General features: G+C 52.1%; 5 protein-coding genes across 5 annotated transcripts; 3 read left to right on the plus strand and 2 right to left on the minus strand.

Moving 5' to 3' along the window:
- Window positions 1-267: 267 nt before the first annotated feature.
- On the minus strand, window positions 268-3,053 carry ZWF1 (Glucose-6-phosphate 1-dehydrogenase). Its single transcript, XM_062874244.1, has 6 exons — window positions 2,634-3,053; window positions 2,331-2,403; window positions 2,241-2,261; window positions 1,821-2,165; window positions 825-1,764; window positions 268-767 (listed from the first exon to the last, which is right to left on the minus strand). Exons 1-6 carry the CDS (start codon window positions 2,657-2,659, stop codon window positions 649-651), a joined length of 1,524 nt encoding a protein of 507 aa, XP_062737361.1. The 5' UTR covers window positions 2,660-3,053; the 3' UTR covers window positions 268-648.
- A 411-nt stretch (window positions 3,054-3,464) lies between these two features.
- QC761_109583 (uncharacterized protein) lies at window positions 3,465-3,833 on the plus strand (the record flags this gene model as incomplete). Its single annotated transcript, XM_062874245.1, has 1 exon — window positions 3,465-3,833. The coding sequence occupies one exon, from the start codon at window positions 3,465-3,467 to the stop codon at window positions 3,831-3,833; it is 369 nt and encodes a 122-aa protein (XP_062737362.1).
- Window positions 3,834-4,034: 201 nt separating this feature from the next.
- On the minus strand, window positions 4,035-4,301 carry QC761_109587 (uncharacterized protein; the record flags this gene model as incomplete). The annotated part of the gene is made up of 2 exons (XM_062874246.1): window positions 4,035-4,174; window positions 4,232-4,301. The coding sequence occupies 2 exons, from the start codon at window positions 4,299-4,301 to the stop codon at window positions 4,035-4,037; spliced, it is 210 nt and encodes a 69-aa protein (XP_062737363.1).
- A 722-nt stretch (window positions 4,302-5,023) lies between these two features.
- Window positions 5,024-6,515, plus strand: RPL33B (60S ribosomal protein L33B). Its single transcript, XM_062874247.1, is given in 4 exon segments — window positions 5,024-5,175; window positions 5,463-5,571; window positions 5,576-5,730; window positions 5,808-6,515. Coding segments are annotated over 4 exon segments (387 nt in total). The 5' UTR covers window positions 5,024-5,150; the 3' UTR covers window positions 5,906-6,515.
- Window positions 6,516-10,021: 3,506 nt separating this feature from the next.
- QC761_109600 (uncharacterized protein) lies at window positions 10,022-13,903 on the plus strand. Its single transcript, XM_062874248.1, has 5 exons — window positions 10,022-12,111; window positions 12,169-12,249; window positions 12,310-12,429; window positions 12,493-12,534; window positions 12,594-13,903. Exons 1-5 carry the CDS (start codon window positions 11,745-11,747, stop codon window positions 13,226-13,228), a joined length of 1,245 nt encoding a protein of 414 aa, XP_062737365.1. The 5' UTR covers window positions 10,022-11,744; the 3' UTR covers window positions 13,229-13,903.
- Window positions 13,904-13,956: the final 53 nt, after the last annotated feature.

A 13,956-nucleotide genomic window follows, 5' to 3' on the forward strand; every position in this document is an offset into this window, starting at 1 on the left:
GGGTGCTGTTTTTGCCTAAGATCCAGGGCATCCACTGTTTTCACCCCCCACTAAATGTGCATGTTTTCAAGCCACCGGTATTTTTCAGGTAAACCGTCGGTAATTTCCACATATTTACATGTATCCGTAATCAGCTTTTAATCGACGTCAGTTAACCTACCTATAGAGAACTATGTATTGCTGGTTATATATATACACTTCTTAAATCAATGGTTGACGCATCAGAGTCAAATCGGAACAATATTTTCATAATAATAACACAGACTTCGTCATTTAAGCCATTCCTCTCTTCCCACGAATGTTGGCTGGCTACCTATACCTGATCATCAAGAACACAAACAACCTTGCCCAGCCCGTATGAAGGGGGGGGGAAAGACGGTTCCTCTGGTGTCATTCGTCGTGGTCCCTGTTCCCGCCCATTCCGGCTCGGCTTCCTGCCCTGAAAAGTCTAACCGAGACGTTTCTTTCCCATACAAAAACACCGGTCGTTTCTAATAACTGATATCCCCCATTTGCTAAAAAATTGTCGCCATCAAGTTCGAGATGCGCTCAACTGTGTTGAAAGCCAGAGTTTAACGGGTGCTCAACCGTACTGTAGCAGAAACCTCGCCCCAGAAACAAAACGCCATGCAGTATGTGACAAGCTACTCACAACTTGTTTCCAGGTCCCAGAGCCGACGTGGTCGGCCACTGGTACCCAGCAGCGTCGCTGAACTTGTATCCGTACGACGATGTGAAGTCGTCGAGAACGGCAGGGCCACGCGAGCCTGAACATCACCAATTAGTATCTGAACTGAGTCATGCTGTCTATCGTCTCAACGTACCATATGGGTATTCCATGGGGATGATCTCCTTGTTATCGTCCAGGTAGTGGAGGAGAGGAGTAAAGATGCGCCAGCTGGCGTCGAGCTCGTCGTCACGAACAAAGTTGGAGTGGTCACCCTTCAAGCAGTCCAGGATAAGAGACTCGTAGGCCTCGGGGATCTTGAGATCCGAGAAGCGTCTACGGTAGGTAAGATCCAACTCGGTGACGACCGTCTGCATGGTCAGACCGGGGAGCTTTGAGTTCATCTTGATGTAGACACTCTCGTTCGGTTGAATGCGCATAACCAATTCGTTGCGTGGAATGTCCTTGAAGATGCCCGAGGTAACATCCTTGAACTGAACACGAATCTCGGTCTTTTGCTCATTAAGCGCCTTGCCCGCCTTCATGATGAACGGTACGCCATCCCACCTCTCGTTCTTGATGTAGGCAACGAGCGCGCAGAATGTTGGGCAGCGCGAATCCTTGGGCACTGTGTCATCCTCCTTGTACGAGGGCTTGCTGCCGTCCAGCGACTTGCCATACTGTCCAATGATGACGTTCTTGGGCTCGATGGCGGGGATGGCGCGGAGTACCCGCACCTTCTCATCTCTGATATCCTCGGATGAAAAGGAGATGGGTCTTTCCATGGCGAGGAGTGTAAGGACCTGGAGAAGATGGTTCTGCATAACGTCACGGATGATGCCAAACTCGTCAAAATAACCGCCGCGGCCTTCGGTGCCGAATGGCTCCTTGAAGGTGATCTGGACATTGTCGATGTGGTGCCTGTTCCAGGTGGCACCGAGGAACGAGTTACCGAATCGAAGGATGAGAATGTTCTTGACCATTTCTTTGCCCAAGTAGTGGTCGATACGGAAGAGCTCCTCCTCCTTCCAGTCGGGCTCCAGAGACTTTTGCAGTTCCCGGGAGCTGGCAAGGTCCTTACCGAATGGCTTCTCGACCTAGTTGTCAGGTTGGTTAGCAGGGTGTTGAGCTAGCTGAATAGGAGTCAACCCACAATGACACGGGCAACGCCCCTTGATGGGTAGCAGCACTTCTTCAAATGTTGCGACACGATGGTGAAAACACTGGGAGGCAGGGCCATGTAGAAGAGTCTGTTGGCCTCCTTCTTGTCGGACTCGAGCTTCTCGAGGTGCTGGTTGAGCTGTTGGAAGGACTCGTCACGGTCATATTGACCAGAGACATATGAACAGATGTTGAGGAACTCCTCCAGCTGCTGTTCCGTATCCTTCGTGGGAGTTTTTATGTATGTCTTGATTCGGCGGATGTATTCGTCATGGTCCATCTTTGTCCGGGCATATCCGACGATCTTGATGTCCTTGGGCAGGAATTGGTTCCGGTACTATCGCGGGGAGGGGGGGTTCGAAGTTTAGTAATCTAATCTCGAGGCCCTCGGGAGAGGACTTTGCTAACTTACGAGGCCGAAAAGGGCTGGATACTGTGATGACAAAGTTAGCTCAATGGCTCTGACACACACTCTAGAATTTCCTCTCTCTATGACACATACAGTCTTCTTCTTTGCGAGATCGCCGGACGCGCCAAGGACAACGATGACAGTGTTCTCCTTGAGCTCGACGGCCCTGTTCGGATCGTTAGCATAATGTCTATGCGCTCTCCCTCCTGTGACTGTTTCCGCCAGAAACTGGCCCAATCTCGTATGCTGCCATCGCCGTCTTGGGGCAAACCACCACAGAATGCAGTCACCGTCGAGATCGCGAGCGCGCAAGGCTCGAACAAAGCTATCCTGGTCGTCCTGAGCTCCACAGGAAGCAGAGCGATGATTCAATGGCGGGGTCCGGGACGGACTTACCCAGCAGTGTGCAGGTCAGCGGCCATCTTGTCGGTTGGTTCTGTCCAGCAGGGTCTTGTGTTCAAAAAGGCAGGGAAACGGAGCTGAGGAGATTTCAGGGAAGCCGGCAGCAAAGAGGACAGAAAGTTTTTTTGTTGACAGGAGGAGGGATGGGAAAACTAATCGGAGTCCGACCAAGTTTCGGGGATAATGGTATTTCTACCGCCCTGGGGGAGAGGGGGGTTGAGTGATGCGCAGACTGGAGCTAGAGCGCAGGGCACCTTGACGAGGGGGGAGCTTACTCAGGGTCCCCGCAGGCCTTTACGTACTTGGTTGCCCTGGGCCTTGAAGGGGGAGCTTGGACTGGGTCCGTGTTAGGACCCCTAACATGACATATCGTCATGACAATCGAGGAGTCCGGATGGCAGAAACAGTCAGCTGCTTGCAGGCCTACACGAAATATCTACGTGCCTCGGGACACCCCCGAAACGGGGCATCGCAAAGTGAAGTTTTGCGCGGTTGCCGCTCCCAGGACAGTCACCCCCTCTGGCAAGGCATACCCGGCGAGCGGTGTGTGAAAGACCATGAGCAGAGTTGGGTCGGTCTGATTCCCGGCCACAAAAGATTTGATTCTCAGATACACTAACACTAACCGGTCCCGGCGCTTTGGAAGCTTGCGTCTTGCAAAGGCAGTGACCCAGAATCCCCAACGCGGTAATACACACCCTTTTCCCAATTCTGAGGCCGGCGAGGTACGGCACATGCCACGCCTATCTCAACCAACTAGACGGGACGCTGCAAAAGAGGGGCAAGCATAAAGCAGAGGGCATTCCATGTTGACGAGATGCAATTATGTCTGCCCTGAGATTCAGTTGCACAATATGTAGCATCAGTGTTTTGGCGGATGAAGGTAAGGTAGGGCTGCTCGTGGAGGGGCACCGCTTGCGACTTGTTGAGCTAGGTGGGGTATCCGAATCTTGTCGAGCTCCCCCCTGGCTCGATTTGAGCTCTGGCCACATCAAAGGGGGGGGCCGCCTTCAACCCTCCCCCTCGTCACCCTCCTCCGCCTCCACGCCGCCTACATGTTGTCCGCTACCCACTTCTGTAGGCGAAGGAAATAACGCAGTCACAGTGGAGGACGCTGGCCTCGCCAAAGGCCGAGCTGCCAGTCAAATAAAACAGGCAAAAATGGCACGTTGTGGTGCGGAGATCCCGGAATAGTTTTGTTGGTCAAGGGTTCGCTCGCCGGCAGAATGCGTCAAGTTTGACTCCCCCCACGTTGACACTTGCTAGCTCCGGTGAGCAAGCACCGAGAGACCAAAGAGAAAATCGATTCCATAATGAAAAGTTCCCACCCGGGAGAAGCTTCTTCACATCTGGTGACAAGTGTATTCTCTCTTGTCAAGTCCGCGGGCCAGAGAATTATCCAAGGTCTCTGGACACAACTGACGCACTTCTCCGCGGGGTTGAGGGTCTCCGGAGCCGACGCTCAGAGTCCGTGGTGGTCTCAGGAGTTCGGACATCCCACATCTGCAACCAACCCTTGGTCGGGCGGGCCAAGACTGACAATTTGGATGTTTTGGCCACTTCAGAATATCGAAAAGAATGGCCAAGCATACCTCCGACTTCCGGGCCGGCTTCGCATGTCGTGATGCTGGTGGAGTGCTTCCTAAAAAGAGTCTTGAGCATCTTCCCTGTACGGCTTATATTACCCGCCCGCCCTGCAACCGCTTATTTCCCTCAGAAATGCTTATCAGATCTTGAGAACGTGGCTTTGATTTTCAGCTTGAATTCCCGGACATCTGTTGACATGTTTCGAGCCAGATGGTCGGCAGAGAGGTCGTGTTCGGAGTGGGGGTTATGTTGAATGCTGTTCACAGCTGGTTGGTTGTTCTGAAGGTTGGATACAAACCATGCCCATGAGAGGGAGATAATGGCTCTAACAGGCGACTGGGGCCGACCAAATTGTCTGATTCGAGATTACAAAGCTGAAGCCGCGCTGAACCGAGAAGCTCAAGAGGGTGACGTACGGGGGCTAGCAGCGGCATGGGGATTGTCAGAGGTCCAGTGCTGTTATCTGATGAATCATCACTTCAGGTTCTCCTCGGTCGTCGGTCGTCGGTTGCAGGAAGTCCACAGCCGTTGTGCTCATCGCAGATTTTCTCTTGGCATCGAGCCAACTGGACAGGGATCAGGGGGAGACAGCACTGACAATTTTTGCGATTGCATCACTCGTGGCTGAAGACCCACCAGCCACACCTCGCTGAGTGCAGGGGCCAGGCGGGAGTGCCCCACAGAACTTCAGAGGTCGCTCCTGCCTGCCGAACTCGGCGCCACAGATAATCCGCCCCGCTAAACTGGCCCAAGCCCTACCAAATCCCACCATGCGAATTTTCGAATTCATTTGGCGTGCCGAAGGTAAGTGCAGAGCCACATTCACGTCGCCAAACGCCGGACCTCTAATCAGCACGACATTTTGCTGATTGCCCTTGACCGTGGCAAGGAAGAATCTCAGAGGGAAATCACCAAGCCATCAAAATGCCTACCGAAGCTGGTCATAGACGTGAGTCTGCCCGAGTATCCGCAGCAACAACAGCAGCGACATCGTCAACGCGAAATCTGGGCACCTTCATGGCCGCCGTCACGACAATGTTGGCGATGGTCGCTGCTGGATTGCCAATCGACTGAAAGACCATGGGCTAACATGTCTGATCTAGTATATGTCAAGTGAGTGAAACCCCACCGGCAATTCGACCCGCTGCGAATCGAACCGAACACCACGACGCAACATTGCGATTCAGAATTTCGAAATGCCCGATTCGACTCGATAAGAAGCGCGAGACTGACCAGATTCCATCCATAGGGGTCGCCACCTGAGCTACCAACGCTCCAGGCACGCCGTCCACTCCAAGACCTCTCTCATCAAGATTGAGGGCGTTGACGACACAAACGCTGCCAAGTAGGTTGCGAATCGGCTTTGGGGACTACAGAAGGACAGGAGTTAACAATGGGCACAGCTTCTACCTTGGCAAGAAGGTTGCGTACGTCTACCGTGGTCAGAAGGAGGTTCGCGGCACCAAGATCCGCGTTATCTGGGGCAAGGTCACCAGACCACATGGTACGATATATCGGGAGCTCTCTTCGCAGCGGCTTTTTCTTGGAAAGTGTCTCTTTGTGCTGACACTCTTGATACAGGCAACTCCGGCGTCGTCCGCGCCAAGTTCCAGACCCCTCTCCCCGCTAAGTCTTTCGGCGCCTCGGTTCGCATCATGCTCTACCCCTCCACCATCTAAATAGAGATGGGGGAGAATGGGCTGGGCAGGAGTTGGTCGGTAACGGGTGGTTCATGATTTCGGTGCATATGGAATTAGACAGGGACTTGACGAAATCAACAACGGACGGCCTTGCTTTCTAGCATTAAAATCAGGGCAATCGCAAAAAATGACAAAATGCCATTTGAGGATCCGCAACATCTGGGGTGCAAAGGGATTTCAGTGCTTTGGGTGTGTTGCGGGATGGGACACAAAATCGGCAGTTCAGGGGCGGCACTTGACAAGAGTCTTGCCTTGTCAAAAATACAACATTAATGGCCAGCCTGGGGCTGAGAAGAATCAACAGGTCTTTCCAGACGACGACAATTGTGGCTTGGATGCTCGGTTGGTTGTGAGCTGGGAATGGGGGGGGCTATTCTTGCCTGGGATCTGGCCACGAGGTTGTGTTTTTATTTTTTTGAGAAGGGCCTTGGGTCAGACAGCAGTTATCAGAACCACTCAGTCTTCCATTTTCTCAATTCGTTCTCAATATGGATTCTTGATTCTTGTGTGTTGTGGCGTGTTGCTAACCAGTGTTGAACAGAGCTTATCCAAGGGACAGAGCTTATCCAAGGGGCAGAACCCATCCAGGTTTCACCTGTGTGCAGTATGGTCGTCGCCCTAGCCATCATCACCCAAGATGTTGATTAGACCAGCTTTCAGAAACGCCCATCATTAGTAACAAGATTGCCAGCCGTCAGCCTACTACCAACAACCCATATCTCAACTACCGTATCTCAACTACCATATCTCAACCGCCATATCTCAACCACCATATCTCAACAGCCCATATCCTACGAATTCCGCATCCACAACCTCACAACCCCCATATACCATTCCCGGCGGAATTTGCCATCGATCTTATATCCTTGCCTAGGTCTCCCCCATCCCACCTGACCACAACGAAACTCGCAGGCGGGTTGCTGGTCTTTGAGGCTTGTTGCTCACATGTTACAGACTCTTTTGTTTCTCCCACACCGCCAGCGTTGGTGGAGTGAGGAAGGTGTTCTTGGCTTCTTCGTTTTCTTGTTTACAGGGGGCAAATATCACTTCACGTAGGTAGGTACCTAGGCTGACTTGATGATTGATGTATACTGACAGTCCTGTCATATATATATATATATAGATATGTATTCATACATACATAATGTTGCAATATCAGCTCTCTTCTCTCTGTCCGCTTCAATACTAACTCTTGTTAGCTGGCGAGGGGGATATGTTTTGAAATGCCACAGGCCGTTTTTACGTCCGTTCTTCCTGTGAGATTGGGTTGAGGTACAAGGGCGGGGCAAGGCGGTGGAGGCGTGGTGCAACGGGTGGTTTTGTTATGTGGGAGGGGAGGGGAGGGGAGGGTAGGTGGGTGTTTGTGTTGCGGTGGGATGAGGCTCTGATGGTTGTTATTGTTGAGGTGGTTCGAGTTCCTACCTATCTAGGTGTTTATGCGGAATATTGTGCATGCTGTCTGGGGCAGGCTGGTGGGCAGTGAATTGAGGCAGTGCTGTCCTGTGATTCTTCAGCGAGAAAAGAGGTGGCAAAGAAAACAAGATGTGAAGGGTCAGTCAAAGTTGATCAATCATATCGCTTTTTTCGTTCGTGCTAGAATGTACCTACCTATCCCTGTGCTACACAGTTCATCTCAACGTGAAGTGGTTACAGCGCCTAATATCAGGGTGGACTTGAGGAAACGAAACACAGGTACAGCAGGTGGGTGGGCTGAGAGGTAAAGGTTTTTTATTCCCCGATCTCACCTTTCTTTCAGCATCTCTGTTTGTTTGTTTGCGTTTAGGTTGGTGGTTTTTGTCATTTGGTCTGATGCTGGTTCTCGGTCGAAATGGAGATTCAGATCTTGTGTCATTTACCCCCTCCCCCTCCCCTTGTGTCTATGTCTCTGTGTCGTCCAGAGTCAAAAAGTCCAAAGTGTCACTTTGGAACATGCGACAGGTGGTCTCGTCTCAAAGCAAGACGACATCGGCCTTTCTCGGCCCACCCATGGAAGCTGAGATGGAAGACGACAGACCCTTTGTGTTACTTGCTTGATATGAGCAGCGCCACAGGCGCCTCATTTGTTTTGGATCAGTTCCCGAACAGCTGGGATGGGATCGACAATCAGGCTGGCTAGCTTCGGCAGATAGGTTTCTCAACAGTCGGCCGGGGTTCACGGCCCTGGTCACGGTCACGGACCTGGGGTTCATCATGGGTGTGGCTTGCTTGAGATGATGTGTCTGAGACTAGGGTTAGACACTGAGAGGGGGGTTGACGAACGACGAAAGCAGAGGTGTCTCGGTTTACGATAACGACATTTTGGTCTTCTCGAACGATTTATGAGATGGCCGGGCCGAGGTGGAGGGTGATGGCGGCATGGTGTGCGGCCGGGGATGCAGCCAGGATCACATAATACGGCGCCACGACGCCACAGTGAGAGATGTAAAAATCCAAGTAGCTGACTTTATATCTTCAGTTTCTCCAGCTCTTTTTGCTGGACGGTTTCGCTGAAGCCTTATGCCCATGCTGGAGAGTAAAACTTGACTTGAAAAAACACCGGCGGGCTGGAACAATATCCAGCGTGCCGGCCTTGCGGTTAAGCTCTCTGCATCAAGCCCACCCAGGCCATCCCGCTAGTTCCCGGGCCTGGGGTTCCCACGTTGCCAAACAACTGGATACGCATTGGTCGTCCCCATTCGATCGAAGACAACCACGTTCTCGTGTTGATCCGACTGGGGAAGAGTGGGGTCATGATTGACAGATTGACAGGAGCTAGAAGCAAGATCATCGCCCTGTGAAGCCTGCTTCTTGTGCTTCCATCCTCTCAGGGCCTGGTTGGTTCGATCGACTTTGGGAAACGACGTGTATGCTAACTTGTCTCAAAAAGACTAGGAAAAACCTGCTTTCTGGGAAAAAGGCTCAAGTCAAGGAAGCATATTGCTACTTTACCCCTTTTCTTTACGTATCAAGAAACTAAATGGGTACACCGGAAATTTGAAAGGTTGGAAAGAGGCAAAAGGTGGTGATATATGCGGGCGGTGTTTTGTTGTGACTTGATGTCCGGCTCCGTGCCGGACTTTATGGTTATTCTGGCCCGCCGTTGTTGACTTTGTTGTTGTTGCCTTTGAAATCTTGGTTACGTGTAAAGCGTGTACTACCTACCTTTATGCAGCAATAAGGCAATGAGTAGGGAGGGAGGGTGGCTTCACAACCAGAAAACCTGAAGCTGCAATGCTACCCTCCTGCCCCCCCACCGTTAAAAGATGGCTCTTGTGTCCACGAGTCGGGTAGTTTGGTATGGTGCCGAAGTTGAAAAGGGATAAGCCCAATCCTTTTCCAGAAATGCGCACCAACTTAGATCGGGATTCGAGTGTGCCAACACAGCAGTTGTGGCGTGGACGTTGGAATATATATCTTGGCTGGCCATGAATCAGTCGTTTACCCCTCATGTTGAAGATCGAACGTCATCGTCATAACCCTGTCAGCGCTCCATCCAGCATCCAGGAGAAAACTCTCGGCTCGGGATGCTCGTCCGGGCGCACACTCTAGGCTGGCAGCATCCCCCTTTTCGCGCCGCAGGAAACAAGAGGGAGCTAGTTGTGCTGACACCACAGCGGTGGCTACCTCGTCGAGGACCTGCAGCTTGAACCTGTCGTGCAGTTCTGGTCCGTACCGTGTCGGACGGATTCTAAATTTCTGTGGGACGCAGGGTACCCTAAGATAGCTCCCGTCCACCGTCCACAACCGTCCAAAATGCCCAACTTGCAGCTGGCTCTCCCAAAAGTTGAAACTTCCGAGGGATGATCACCAGCTCAGGATTTGCACATTGATACACTGCCAAGGGCTGTATATAACGCTGGCATTTCTCACATGTCGAATTCTGCATCTGAGCCGCATGAGTAGACTCGTGGTGGGATGGCAATCGTATTGTAGCATAGGTATCGGACATCCATTCATGGAAAAAAAGGGGCACATCCCACGCTGTCGCTCGGTAACACGGGCGCCGTGTGTTCCTCTCTGGCTGGCCGCGTAGTTGTCTGAGGCGCAGCGAGTCCGTATTCTTTCCCCCATGGCGCCTGGAACGGGATGGGGTGAATAGCGGCCAGTCGTTGCCAGTCTGGAGATTGTCAGCGATGGCCGGCGATTGAGCTGTTGCAATTGAGTTGGAGATGATCTGTGACAGCACGACGCGCGGGGTTTGGGAGCGGATCATCCGGGTGACACACGAGTCTCCTGGTGTTCAGTGGATTGCGACGGTGAAAAACGGGGTTGAAATGGTGAGCTTGCAGAATGCAGACAGCAACCGCAAGCGGCAAATCATAAGCTGGAAGAGACCCGAGAGAAACACCATTGCCCGCCCTTCCACGCGGCCATCCTCAGGTGCTTCTGGGGTCGAACTGCATTCGGAATCCAGCGAATCCATTCTTAAAGATATGGCCCTTCCCGCCACGCGATTTTCATCTCTCCTTTCACATTTTTTGGAAACCTTTGGGCAGCCAGTCCAGATTCTTATACTGTGGACTCCGTATTTACTTTCAAACCAGGCCGTTTCATCCAAACACTCGTTTGTGCCTCCCGTCTTTTAGCATTGAGCATTGAACCGTTCGACTTCTCCGTCTCTCTCTCGTTGTCCGATATCTGTCCGATAGTCCGTATCGATATCTCAGCAAAACGAGTTCAACCTCCTCAATTGCTCTTTTGCCCCGTCTAAGTTCACAAACCCTAGGACGGCCCAGCAAGAACAGGCTTGGCACGAGCCACCTGGCACCTGAATCGGTACATTTTGCGCGTCGACGACTCCTGCATCGGTTTAGCGCCGATTCTTGTTGCTGCACTGTTCGACGCATGCAAGTCGAAAACTGGCACTGAAAGTGTCTAGTGCATTCTCCAAGGCTCGTATTTCAGCAGTCGTCCATTTGTCACCCACCCAGTCTCACGGGTCGAAAAGACTTGTCAAAAAAAAGATATACATACATAAAGAAGAGAAGCCACAACGCACGTGGAACAATCGCGAAGCGGCCCCCTGTTGCTTTTTTTTTCTTTGAGAAGACCGAGCCAGAGCCACGCGAAGATCAAGCGCCATCCCAGCCCAGTCTCTCTTGGGTTGACGTCAGTCAGTGGAGCCCAGTGTCAAAACGCTATCCGCTCCGCTGTCACCTCTCGGCACCTAGCGCCATTTACTCCACCAAGAGAGCTCTTTCTGGGACCAAGGCCAGCAGCACAGCCCGATCGATTTTTCCCCTTTGCTGCAAGAGGTCGCCGACAATTGGCAGGCGGGAGTCAGGTTGTTATCTTTGGAGACGATTCATAAAAAAGGTGGCAGGGTCGTCAGAAGTTCCAATAGTTGTTTGCCCTTACGCCCGGATATCCGGCCTTATCAGTACTCCATACACTACCACTTACTTCCATTACTTTACCGCCCGCAACGCTACGCTACGCTGCCCACGCATTTCTCTACTATTCCTTGTCAGACCGCCTGGCTGTTTGCTCCGTGAGGTTGGATTTGTTTGGACACCAGCATCCCACGCACAACACGGTTCCTTGATTTCAGCAGGAACCTGCGACAGGTTTTTCGTGGGTCCGTCTCTCGGAAAAGCTCCTGCACAATCAGGCACCCCAGTCCTACGGCCCACTTCGGCGCGACAGGATCCATCAACATCACCAGAGCTACGCCTGCCCCCAGCATCTTTTTGTCGTCCTTGACCTTGCGAACTGCGATCACGACCCTGTCACCTTGCGGGCCCGTTGCAGATCCTTCTCATTTCCCATCTTCTTTCCTCATCAGCACGTACCCCAGCGAAGCAATAAAGTTATCGCACCCCCCGCAGCGCCCGACAAGATGGCGACCGCAACATCCCAGAACAGGAACCTCCCCCCTGCGCCTGCTTATCAGTACCCTCAGGCCCCGCCGCAACAGCAGCAGCAACAGCATCTGCAGTACCAGCAGTCATATCAGCAGTCTTACCAGCAGCCCCAGCAGCATCCTTCCCAACAACAACAACATCAGCTTCATTCGATTCAGCAGCGCCCTGCGAACCCAACCAGGAAATCTAGAAGCTTCAGTCTTAGGTCGGACAAATCCCAGGGTTCTAGCAGCAATCAGAAAGCCGACAAGGTCGACTTGCACGAGACCTCAGCCGAGAAGGAAGCCAAAAGACTTCACAGCAAAGCCGATCCCACCCTCGCAATGCAAGAGGCGGAACCTGGTATGTTTTGGTGTCTCCCTTGAGATGAGGAATTTTTAAACTGACAGACTCGTGTAGCACAGGTTGCCGCAAACGAAGCATCGTCGCTCGCGCCTTTGAGGAGCATTCAACACAAGGATCTCTATGGCAACCCAATCGGTATGAGGTGCAAACCTGGGGAATTGTGACACAAAGTACTAACCATAATTTCTGGCCTAGCCGAACCTGACCGTTCTAATCCCACCAGAAGCCGCTGGGAACGACCATTAGACACGATTCGGAGTTTCGAGGCAGCAATTGATGGCGGATACAGCAACAGGAGGTCCATGATCCGGCCCGGTATGCACCCTGCACCCTTGGACATCTCGAGTGGCGGGATACTGACTAACGCATGCAATGCAGACCCGGATGCCAGAGCCAACCGACGAGCTAGCTATTATGGCAGTAAGTAATGCAATGCCGTGTAGGATTGATTTGCATGAGGCTGACATGTGGACTCTCAGATGGCAATGGTGGTAGATTCTCGCACGACAGCTACTACGGCAGCCGGCCGCCATCCATGATGTACCATGATCGTGTCGGTGGGAGCCAACAGGACCTCAGACAACATCACTACGACCAAGGGTACAACGGTCACCCGGCAGCTGGACGGCAAAGGTGGAACCGAATGCAGTCCGACCCGCACGGTCACAGGCCGGGTCCCAATGAATACGTGCTCCCCAGCAACCATCGGTCCTATGAGACAGTCACAACGGCGTCAGGGAGTGGTACGTCAGGAGAGCCAGCCGGTTATCAGACGGACCCAACAAGCAGCGATAATAGCTCCATCGAACGGGTTCAGTCGGCGCCGAAGAGGAAACCAGCACCGCAACAACAGCAAATGAACGACTACGGCATTGGGTTCAGCAACAACTCGGTGTACCCGCCACCATCGTTTGCAGTGGGAACTCAAAGCAGCAGTTCAAGCTCGGGAGATTTGCCCAACTTTCAGCAACAGGCACCCCCTCCAGCGGTTCCCCAGAAGGGTTCGACGTTGAGGAAAACCACGACTGCGTCGCCACCTCAGGTGCAGGATAGACCCTCGCCACCGGAGAAGAGGAAGAGTTGGTTTTCGAGGAGGTTTAGCAAGAACAACTAAGAGGGGTCGACATTTTTGACGATTGCTTTTTCCGATGATATTTCGACAGTTTGTTTAAGTTGCCGCCGCCGATAATGTCGACTTTTTTGATACCCGATGGTTCTTCTCACTCTCGCCTTTTAAAAAAACGTCTGGTATGGATGTGGGGCTTTGGTGGGGGTTTGCTACCGTTCAGATGTTTTTGTTGCATGGGGGCGTTGCGTTTTGTCAGGCTGTTGTGGACAGGCATATTGGCAGATAGGAGAAGAATAAGGAGATTGGACATTTAGAAGATGTAGGATGTTCGACTAGTTGCGGATGGTTTGGCGTCTTGTCGTTTCTCTCAGCGAAATACTCGACTGGAGGTGGTTTTCTAGGACGGGATTGTGATTTTGATGATGAATGGGTTGGTTTGTGTTGAAGTACACGTATACGCACACACACGGTTGGGACGGGAAAGGGAAGGGAAAGGGAAAGGGAAAGGGAAGCACGTTAGGAAATGGGAATTACTACTACTGCTGTACAAGGGCTTTTTCCTGTCGAGTCCTTTGTTCTGATTTGGTACATGAAAGAAAGAGAAATAATGAGAGGGATTCTTTCTTTGGTTTTTAACATTTTGGTGTGTTCTTGCTGGTGTTTTCTTGTGTGTGTGTGGGTGTGATTTGGGGGGTTGAGAGATGAGATACGGTTGGATATATGCTGGAAAGCGCAAGGAAAGGGGGAGGGGGACTATTATGATCCAGTAGTAA

This window comes from Podospora bellae-mahoneyi (genome assembly GCF_035222275.1).
Source record: "Podospora bellae-mahoneyi strain CBS 112042 chromosome 1 map unlocalized CBS112042p_1, whole genome shotgun sequence".
In the NCBI taxonomy this organism is placed as follows: Eukaryota; Fungi; Ascomycota; class Sordariomycetes; order Sordariales; family Podosporaceae; genus Podospora; species Podospora bellae-mahoneyi.